The sequence below is a fragment of the Dysidea avara genome, chromosome 2, assembly GCF_963678975.1.
Source record: "Dysidea avara chromosome 2, odDysAvar1.4, whole genome shotgun sequence".
NCBI classification, from domain to species: Eukaryota; Metazoa; Porifera; class Demospongiae; order Dictyoceratida; family Dysideidae; genus Dysidea; species Dysidea avara.
Window position 1 is genome coordinate 24,887,983 of NC_089273.1, and position 12,042 is coordinate 24,900,024.

At 35.7% G+C, this 12,042-nt stretch overlaps 1 protein-coding gene across 1 annotated transcript in view; it reads right to left on the reverse strand.

The window, feature by feature from the left end:
- Window positions 1-458: 458 nt before the first annotated feature.
- The window catches only part of LOC136246925 (uncharacterized), a 29,930-nt gene continuing 18,346 nt past the window's right edge, over window positions 459-12,042 (reverse strand). The window contains exons 8-9 of the mRNA XM_066038526.1: window positions 5,801-5,863; window positions 459-2,434 (exon numbers count right to left, since the gene is read on the reverse strand). Coding sequence (XP_065894598.1) covers window positions 591-2,434; window positions 5,801-5,863 — 1,907 coding nt within the window. The 3' untranslated portion in view covers window positions 459-590. The remainder of the gene's footprint in view (window positions 2,435-5,800; window positions 5,864-12,042) is intronic.

Consider the following 12,042-nt stretch of genomic DNA (forward strand, 5'->3'; position numbering starts at 1 on the left):
AAACTATAATGAAATTAATGGACACACAAAAAATTTAATGAAATTTTATAAATTTGGGGAAGTAATTAATATTGAATTATTGAATTTTCTAGCCAGGCTTTCTGTCTGATATTCAGGAATCTGCATTTATGTAGCTGGCATTAATAGCTAGTATTGGGATGACCTTTACTGTTTCAGAATACAATCATACTGCACACAAAAAGGGGAAGTAACTGACTGGTGTACAGGGTGATCAGCAGTCATGGGCAGCATTTTCAGTAGGGTAGTCGGCCTTGCTGCATGTGTTGAAATCTAGAAAATCCATCATTAACATTAAAGTAAGACATATAGTAATTATGTTGTGCAGCAAAGAAAACAGGCACCAGTAACACGGAGCTTCCACTTATGCATTCAGCTACAAAACTCTGAGAATCATAGGCATAGCTACATACATTGGAATGGTTTTCATTTATTCCTTACTACATCTCCTGAATTTCATTTTAGCAAAGGTAGAAGAACACACTTTAATTCCTTAAGGGTTTATAAACATATAGTATAATAATAACTGTTTGTCAAACTGCATCAATTAAAACTTATTTAATAACGTGTGTTTATGCAAAGTTATGAGAAATTTCTTGACGCTTCCTGTAGTAATTAGTCACCACTTCTTCCAATTGTTTATCAAATTTTCCAGACCGGTAGTGATTATATGCTAGTTCTATATGATATGATCCTGCCTGTAGTGAAGTAGTGATGTTTTGAAATTGTTGTATTTGTAGCTTGGTAATTGGAATACTCATTAAAGTGATGTAATGATAATGATATGTCAAGTTCAACAAATGTTCACACCCAGTCACAACCTTATGTAGCACATTTCTATCACAGAATGGTATAATCTCCTTTATCCTGGTAGCTGCTTTCTGTGCTATTGTTCCAACAGGATTTTCCAAACTATGCTTTTCTAAAGTTTGGATTAAGTTGTCATAGTTTCTATGAGTAAGACACTGCTGAACATGTTGATTTAACTTTCTGTTCAATTTGTGAGCATTTCGTAATTCTTTGTTACAGTCACTAATAAATGACTCAAGTTTTTCATACAATAATGGTAAAAAATCTGTATTTCTAGCTGAGGTACTTAGATCCTTCCGTATTTTCTGCAGTATTACCATCACATTGTGTGGATCAGTTATAGCATATGAGTTGATTCGTTTAAGATAAAATGGTACTAAACTATATTCTATCTCAATTAATTTGTATGTCAAATAATTTCTAGCAGATAGTGTTGCTACAGATTGTACTCCACAACATCTCATAAACTGTTGTCTAAGTTCTTCACAAACTAATTCACCAGTACCTAACCCACAAAATGGTGATAAAAGAAGTGTATCTATACTCTTGATGCATTCCATCATGTATTGACTAATGACAGCATGAACCTCTACACATGTTTGAGTGTTCCTATGTGGAGGTATTGTAATTTCAATAAAATGGACAAGGCCATTGGTCCATAGTTTATCAACAATATCACTTGCTTCCAATTCATCAACTTTCCATAAATGGTGTAGTACTGCTGTTTGCAAAGAAGAACCAATTCCAGTCCATAATATTAATGACTTCATTTTATCTGAAACTGACTTTGTTAGCAACTGCAAGGTCACATTAATACAAGCTTTTACTGCATATTTACGGCTTCTGTCAATGTTATTCCTGTCAAATGCTGTGAGACCATTATTATGTAATTTAGCTTGTACATTGTGAATGGCTTCATTTCTTGTAAAATTGCGTCTCTTCAGATTGTGAGACAAATGTCCTCTAATAAGGGAAAGAAGCAGTGGCCACAGGTGGACATCTTGAGCTAATTCAACAAGTAAGGTCACATCCTTTTGTAACAGTTGATTGACATCAATCACTCCACAAGTCAATAGAGCAATAGCTTCACTTTGCTCCATATGACCTACACTAACTACCTGTTTGGTAGGTATGTCTTGGTCAATGTCATTCATCCTGGTAGTGAGGACTATTTTACAGTTACTAAATGCCTTCACTATTGGCTCAGCATCTTCAACATGCCACACATCATCAATAATGACAAGAAGATTACGACAATAATGACTTGTAAGTTGATTGATTTGTTGTTCAATGACATTAACATCACATTGTTCATCACTTAATAAATTATATAACCCTTTTAACTTCATACTGGGATCAGTAGCTTGTGGTCCAAGTTCTATAAACACAACACCATCTTTGAATTGTTCCTTTATCACAGGATGATGACATAAAGCAGTGACAATAGAAGTCTTCCCAAATCCACCAGCTCCAGTAACTGTTAAACTTGTTCCATAACTATTAGGGTCAATGGTGGACTGACATAATTTAGTGACCATCTCATCTAGGAGCTGTTGACGACACACATAGTTGGGTGGTAGTGGTGGAGGTGGTGGACACTTTATTCCTGTAGTGAACGAGACATTTAGAGATATGTGAGTATGTGTGTTACACACATACAGTTACAAATTATAATATAATCACAGTAATAGTATTGTAGAAATTAATGTTGTATTGATCAGGCACCGATGGCCATCACAAAGTTACATCATAGAAGTTAGTAGAAATACTTAAAATAGTAAGAAAGAAGTGGTAACATAGCACCACGTACAAAGATCATTGGTTACAGCTGCCTCACAGCCTATAAACCACCCACAAAACATTAATTTTATTTATTTATTTATTCAGTTTTAAATTTTATTTGTTAGAACTATGCCATGTGTTCATTCCTATAGCTTTTTGTAGTAGTGTTATTGCAAGTGTATCATAACTTGTATGACATTGCATGAGTGCCATAGCATGCATGTTGCTGGATGCTTTGTGTCTGCTTTATGAGTATGATCTGTTCAATCCCACAAACACAATACTATGAATTACATCATTAAGACATTAATACTTGATTCTGCTCGCAGGAATTCCCAGTTGTTTGCTTGTTTTTTTTTTATTACATCCTACCAGGAAACGCAGTCTCATGCTAATTCTCAACTGTTTCATAAATGACAAGTTCACTGCAGATTGTGCTCGCATATAAATATGTTATTTCCAGCTACCTATATTCTGCATGTATGGTCAGCAACTGTGTTTTTGGGTTAGATGGATGACTTCACTTTCTGCTCTTTGCGTTGCTAATTTACTGCTGCTACATGGCCTTTGCAATACATTTTCTTGCCATGATACGTGTTTGATCTACTTTGAGCTATTAAATTTTAATCATTTTTTATTCCACATAAATCACATGCTGCTGCAACAAACACCATTTTATGACTGTTACATGTTCCTAGTATGCATAATTTCACCGTGTACCCCTCCTTCCTATTACTAAGGCTTAAATCACAAGTATTTGTCCATTGGGTATACGTGTTCTTCTCTTTCCATATGTGTGTGTGATACCAACTAATATGGTAGTATTGCTATAACAGGGTGATAGGGAACTGAGGAAATTTGGGGAGAATTTGGGCAGATGAAGTGCTAATTATCTGTGCATGGCAAAACCTTTGTAAATTTAACTTATGTGATATTCAGTGGTTTCTGCTATTATGTTGTGTTGCTTATTATGTTGTGTTGCTATGCACACACTATGCATTGTTACAATCTTGTGGTAGACTACAATCAATCCAGTCACGCTATCTAAATTAAAGCACTGAAGGAAGTCATTACTGCAAATCAACATTCACACAGTAGTGGAGAAACAAATGGGGGAGAAGGTACAGTGGAAAGAATAATGGAGAATTTACAACAGAAGCATACTCCGCTATGCTGAAGTGAGATCAAATAGTGAAGAAATCAAATCTGTAACAGGTTTCTATAAAATAAGTGTGACCTACAGGCATCATATTTTAATTAGATGTAACCTCATTGGTGTGTTATGGTACCATACCCTCTTTGTCATATTGTGTGGTATATGATTATTAACATTTCATTTGTTTCAGTATGTTGTCATACACTATGGTAGTACTGCATAGTAGGAAATATGGATGTTTGAAGTTTCATACTAAAAATATTGTCCAAAACATTTTCTTCTTGGTAGTATTGCTTAGACATAGCCAAGCACATAAATGTCCTCAGTGCAATGCCGAATCCTTCTAACTGTATCCTTAACCATAGTCAATTGGTTAAAGGCATTGGCCAGTTAGATAGTCAGTCATTTAGTAGAAAATTACATGTTTAGCAGCACATCAAAAGGATTTTTGAATTTCTGTTATACTGCAAATAAACTTCATGAATAATAATGATAAAAAAATTATTATCTGATGGTTTCAGAACTATTCCTGATTTGTTTTCCCACCTACGTATTATTCTCTGAGGTCTCTATCATACAGTACAGTACATCATACTGTATATAAGGGAACACGAAGGTTTGGGTTTTCTGGCCAAAAACATCACCCTAAAACCAACCTAACAATACCTACATGTCTCCTTGGTAGTATTGGTTAGGTACAACCAATTCCAAAAGTGCTTTCAGTATGACCTAAAACGCTTCCGAAAGTTGCTACAAAATTTTAAAAGAGGAATTTTCTACTGACTGATTGACTGCTTGACTGATGTCTTCAGAAAAGTGTAACTTGATAGTGGCTAAGGCTGCAAGCTTGATTTCTTCACTGTTTGATGTTGCTTCAGCCAGACAGGTATCTTTGGGCATACCACAGTATATACAATGCATACATTGTGGAGTTACCTGTGTCATTGTTTGTGTCCTATCTATCTTTGCTGACAATGAAAGGTGTCAATTCGTTGTAGCGCCACATGATGGCTTCCCTATGTTTGACGGGAATCATCCGAGTTATCCATTGTGGTTAGATTGATTGCAGAGGTCCTTCTAGTGTTCTTCATTTGTAATACTATGTAGCGGGTTGAGCATAGCTTAAAACAAAGCATGATGGCCACTTTGTATTTCAGTAATTGATAGTCGGGGCACATGTTTAGATGAAAAACAGCAAGCCTGACATTATTCTAATGTGCCATTGGTGGGTTCACCAGTCATAATAATGATACAAAAGTTAACAAACAAATATATGGAAGAATTTAGAATTAAGTGCGATTAGGGATCATAGAAATAAAAAAGTGGTGAAACAAGGAAGGTCACTTATACCTGAAGATATACCAGTGGATATAATCCCTAATTCAGTCATGGATATAGGAATTAATGTCCACTGGTATATCTTCAGGTATAGATGACCTCCCTTGTTTCTCTACTTTTTATTTCTAATTGAACTTCAAATTCTTAATTTGTCCTTATACTTCTTTGTATTGGAACACCCTGTGATGGTATAATGTACAGTATGGTCAGCTTGATACCTCTGAACTGCATAATTAGTGGTTGAAGGTGGTGCACTATTGTGTTACAAGCAGTTGTAAAACAGTTTACAACTGATTTGTAATGCTAGTGACAACCTCTGCCCATGTGTCTGTTTGTTATATACCAACTATGTAACACACACATGCATGAATACATGTACCGTAATTTGCTTTATTTTCATGCAAAAAATTTCGTGATAACAATTTTTGTTGTAAAAAATATTTTTGTATGATTTACATGAATGACTGTTCTATTAGAAATGACTGTTCTATTAAAATAGTTCGTTCTTTTATAAAAAGGTTCGTGCAAGAAATTTTCGTACAAGTTTTTGCATACGAAAATTATTTTACAATGAAAAAAGCAAATTATGGTAAGCATTACAACTACTAATATTATGTAGTTATCTACATTGGATATACTTACACTGTACATACACCTTGCAATAGCTAGTGATGAAATAATACTAGTTAGGCTAACCTTTTTCTAATCGCTTGTGGTTGTGTTTTATTTTCTCTTGAAGCTCCACTCTGGATGACACATCTACAGTGAAATGCATAATTCTCTTTGATAACAAAATAGCAGAAATAATTATATTTATTCATGCAATCTTTAGTCACACTACTATTGTAATAATAATCAACCTTAAACCCCAGTGCGTGGGAGTATCAAAGCGCCTCACTGGGTTATAACTACCTTACAGCTAGACAGAGCGGCACTGCTACTGTACAATATATTAGTTATTACCCAGTGATAACTAACTTATCACCCTGTTGCGGAGCCACTCAGTCTCTTTCGTGACATCATAATAACCGCGAATGGCATTGTTTACCAATGGAACAAAGAGCCAAATAAGGAAATATTGATACAAAACACACCAATACAGCACTTAAAACTACCTAAATCTTACAAGAAAACTGTTAATCCTTTACACAATAACACTACAAGTTACCAATACGATAGTTTAACAAATGTCAAGAATAGTACGTGACGATTTTCGCTCCAGCAATCACTCCCAACGGTCACTATGGTGAAGAACTAACTTCCTCTAGCTTCATCGTTCTATCTTGGACTATGGTAGCCACTTGTTGGTCTTTATTTTTCTCTTGCACACCACACGACACCACTATACCAATTTCTGACGAAGGCGAATCGTACCTGGAACCGCTGCTTCATAACACCGCCCTTCGCTACAGTTTGTAGGCAGTATGAAAGGTCTCTCTTGTGGCTACAAAGTAGAATCTCCACACAATTCGGACAAAATCTTGAGCACAGTGACAGGAACTCAAACCGGAACTTAATTTACTATCCGTAAACTTCTGCGCACTCGATATAAAACATTTATATCCCGTATACTCGGATGATATCATTGTTATTACACTCGTCCTTGGCTCCGCCTCGGACTCGTGTAATAACAATGATATCACCCTCGTACCGGGATATAACTATAACTTATAACTAATAAACAAGCTTACACACAAGATAATATTGTTAATTTGGGAAAAGTGACTAAAGCAAATCCAATATCAATTGGTAGTTTGAATGGATTGACTGCATTAGAGCTTCGTATTTTATAAAGTGGAAATTCAGGGGTTGTTGGGGTGCATCTGTTGGGTTACTATAATTTGAAAAAAAAAGCTTAATGTGAAAATGATTCCACTGATATTGACAATAATGCACCTGCACCTATGGTATATAGTGCATATTTAAATTCCACTTATTTTATTGCTATATCCCAGTAGAGGTCTTTAAAAAGATGCATACAATATATTTATGGAGTGCCATGCATGTGAATGGCCACCATAAATGTGACTGTCCCAGCAAAAACCCGAGTTGTTCACACAATTTCTGAATTTTTCCATTTTCTCTACATTATCTACAGTGTCCAAGGAATGTATCACCAAAATTTGGGCCTTTTGTGGCGAGTACAGTAGTTGGAATAGACAGTAGGAAGAGCAAGACAATCAATTTGTACAGCAACTATACTAAAAATGAATGACAGGTGCTTACATTTGCAGCTATAACTCCCGTTTGAATTACTACTCTATAATTTTATTCTCACACATTTTCTGATATACGCCATATATGCAATAATCTTAGCAAAAATCCAACTTGTTCGCACAAGCATGCGTTTTGAGAGAAACGAAAATTTGTAAAATTACGTATGCTACAAAGAAAAATCATGCAAGTTATTATTGAGCCATTACTCAGAGAATTAAGACTCAAATTGATTACCATTATACACCATCTTATTCGCCTGCTCATGGAGCTTTGTTATGTTTCTGTAGCTCCAATGGTATGTGTATCATGTGCATTTTTTTACAATGCAGTAAACGTAAACAAGATTGTCATCATAATATCTTCAAATAAACTGTCTTCATACAGTACCCATAATTATGTGTAAGTGACTACAGGGCTAACATTATATCTTGGTTAACTTGCTAATCCATTTAAAGCCAAATTCCAATGTTGTAAGTCTTGCATGGGATGAAGAAGGAACAGTAAAGACTACAACAGCACTATGCTTTGGGCTGCTTGTTGCATAGCATTTTTGATTTTCTCACAGTCAGCTGAGCTGACAGCACTAAGCTTAGCCAATATGTTCCAGAATTTCATCTCTATGTTGCCTTAGATAGATACCTTACCCCCTCAAAGGTTTGGTTATTCCATTTAAAGATATCTGTTTGTGCCTAGGTAAAAATGATTCTTCACTGTGTCCAATCACACACAGTCTTGCTACCATGCTTGGCAGCACGTGGCCCAAACACCAAGTCCACTGTTTGTCCAAAATGGCAGCATCCCCCTCTCTCAGCAAAACTTCAGATCTCTTCTATCAGATATCTTCACGCAATCAAGGTTACTAGATGACACCTCATATAACACACAGTTTCTGGATTCATCATCAAAAGAGGCAGCATAACAGGCACTGATAGAAAGATGATGGGGAGATGGAAGTGTGATGCTTATCAGTTCTACATTTGCAAACCACCGGAGTCCTTAGCAAAACTGTCACATAAACTTGTCTCCTATTCTTTAGACAAGTAGTTATCCACATAAACATGCATACATTTTATTTATATTGAACACCTTTTCATCAGGACACACAATAGTGTGTTGTGCGGCCAAGTACAGACAAGTACAGCAACCAAGAAAATGCTGTTTTCATACATTGGTAGCTCAATAGCACCTTAACGGAAATGAATGGTTTTGCTGTGGAAACTCTCGCTGTGTATGGAACCTCCTATTCCAAAATTGAATTAAATACACTCAGCCGTCACTGAGATATGTGCCTTCAAATTTTGTCTTATTTTATTTGTGTTTTTTGCTTCTTTTGGCTTCACTCACTGTAACTCCTGCCTACTATGCTGGCATAATTATGAGCATAATAGGTGCCTAGAAGCATTTGACATAATGCTAGCATAATAGACAGAATACTTGTACAATACTATAAATCCTTGCTTTTCAAAATAAATATCACAGAATAAGATCGATATACTCTAATAGAACAGTTCAGAGCTGAATGTTCTATTAGAGTATGTCAATCTTTTCTGTGGCATTCATTTTGACAAGCAAGGATTCATAGTCTGCTTGTTATTCACCTATACAATGCAAATTTATTTATTTAAAACATTAGAATCGAGGCATAAATATTGAGCAGAATTTGAGCATAATAGGAAAAATTTTGAGCCTTGCAGCATAACATAATAGGTAAAATAAAAGCATAATGGGTTGGTCCCTAACTTCTGCATGCTTTAATCGATGGATTTCAAATTTGGAGGGAAGTAACAGCATAATGCAGCACATTTACAGCCCAATTTTTGTACAGATTGAACTAAGAACAACGGAATTAAGAGTGATTTTGAAAAATTGCAAAAGTAATATTTTGTTGTCACACCTACAGGGTAATCCGCTTGACGGAATAACTTGAAAATCGATCTGTACATGAAATGAAGTATGTACTATCATAGTGTTGTGATTGGAAATGCTGAGAGCATTAGCTAAGCAAAACCAAACTTGTGCGATCAAGATACTCTATAGAATAGTGACTGAGAAGTAAAAACGTGCGTAAAGCGTCAGATAAATTTTCTCCAGGTTTGGAACGAGGGACCTCTACACCTATATACCCAAGCCCTTTACTACTCTCCTACTGCTGTCAGTTGCTCACCTCACTTAATTTCTACCCTATAAATAAAAGTTCTGGTTTAGTACACTGGAATACTAACTTGTAGATCTATAAGTGAAAATTCTAGAACATTCAATATGCGTTCTATTGAAGGGATCAGAAAAAATGTGTGCTCTATTAGAGTACTACAAAAATATTAAAATAACCTATATCATGTGTGCCATGTGGCCAAGTACAGTTGGTGCAGGTGACATACTGGATTTATATACAGAACCAAAAGAATGCCATTTTCATGTACCAGTAGCTTGAATAGTAATTAACCATTCCTGCTGTGGAAACTTCCTCAAGGTAGGGAATCTCCATTCCTAACTTACGTTGAATCTGCATAGCTATCATTGGGAAAATGCATCTTCAAAATTCATCTTATTTTCTTCATAAATAAATATAACCACTCAGTCTTCAACGATTCCTGTAGTAAAAGGAAAAAAGTTAAAAGGGAGTATCAAGGCCAAACATAGGCTTGCTTTGGAACTTGCAATTAGAAAAAGAAGAGATATCTATACAAAACAGCAAAACTGTGAAAAAAGGATGCGGCCCTCCAAAAAGGCCAGGATTAAAATGTGGACGCCACTTTTGATTGCCTAACTTTTTCTTGCTGGCCTTTTTGAAGGGCCGCACCCTTTTCACGGCTTGGCTGTTTTGGTATAGATTAGGGATGCACTGATTTTGCCAGCAACATTTTTGAAAAACCACATTTTGGTAGAAGTGGAAAATTGGCACCAAGAAAAAAGAATTGCTGGAAAGAAAAATAGGTGGAAAAAAAGCAAAATAGGATCATCTCTAGTATAGATTGTATACACTTGACAAACACAGTAGTGTGCCACAGGCATGTATAACTATTACACATACATTATTCTGTATACGTACATATGATCAGCATGAGATTTATATATAATTGTGCAAATTGAAGGGAAAGATTGTCACCTTTCTGTGGCCTATTATATTCTTGTGACGTTAAACTAGCAAATCGTAAAGTGACTGATCCTCTAAGCATATTTAGCTAAACATGTATTTTAGTAGAAGTAAATGTATAAAGAAACGTTGGGTAAAGTACTGGATGACAACTGTGATCAGTGCTATTGGCAATCAGCACACAAACCAAAACAACTGCCATCAACAGATGTTTAACAGACTTTTTAATGTTTTACAATAGGTTTTTGTGAAGTGTGTGAAATTAAGAAGATTGAGAAAGAAAAAAGTACTAAGGACTTTGGTCGCTCACATCATGGAATGGGTGGAGAAATTTAAATTTGTTAGGTGGCCTGCCCTACCTAGTGGACAATTCTAACTGTAAAAATTACATTATTACAGAACAGGAACTACACATGCATGAATATCACATTATTGTTCTTCCTGTTAATAACTCAGTAGTGTGGTGTACTGGCTTTTGGGCTACATTTAATAGGCCTGAGTCAAATTTTCACCAAAAAGCTTTCAGGATGTCCCAAAATATTCACCTAATATGCTCTTCAGTGTTCCCATTATGCTTGCATTATGCTCCTAGGTTAACAACATTTCTTGCATTTATCTTGGAACATTTTAATATGAGAATGCTCTATTAGAGTATTTCACTACAATGTTACTGTTCTATTAGAGATCGAGTATTGATCTAAGGAACCACATTGGAGTGCTCTATTGCAGTTTGCTGTTTCCACTGACTGCTGTATTAAGGAGTAGAGGGAGTATCGATCTATTTTTATGACATTAAACTCCACAGTTTGAAATATCTGCCTAATATGTAAGCATTATGCTGGCATAGCACTCCAGCCTGTTATGCTTTATTATTCTGGAATATAGGCCTAGCACCACACTACTATGTGTGTTGATCTTGTGCAGTTTACCCAGTGAGTATGACAAAATATCATTCCTTGTAAAACAGCATTCTATTTAATGAATAATCATTTTAAGTCAACTATTACTTACTTACACAAGTGCAAGAAAAAATCAGGAATTTTCCTTATGAGTAGGGACTGCAGCAATAAAAAGCACTGAAACAAGCCACTGAGACAAAACACAACTGAATGATTGCATTTTAATCCCTACTTTAGCCTGCTATGATGTATGGTTAAAGTAGGGATTAAAATGCAATCATTCAGTTGTGTTTTGTCTCAGCGGCTTGTTTCAGTGCTTTTTATTGCTGCAGTCCCTACTCATATGGAAAATTCCTAATTTTTCTTGCACTTGTTTGTGTACTTTTTTTGTAAATTTTATTGAATAACCGTATTTAGTAATTCACCCCCCTCTGCAATTCTCGAAATACACAGCTAAATGTTCCTAAGGATGTGGATTTTTAACAAACCACTTTAAACAACACACAGAAGTATCTTTTCAACTGTTTTATAGTGTGTCTACAGTATTATTTTCCACTAATTCTCTCAACGAAGCCTCAGGGCTGCTCTTACTTTTATTTCGCGTAAGTAAGGGTCACACCCACTTTCTAGACGATGAGATACGCGAGCCTATGAGGCCTACTATGGTATTTTTCAGTTGCAGTACGTCTGAAAAGTGCTCTGGGAAAGCTACCCATAGCATCTGTAGA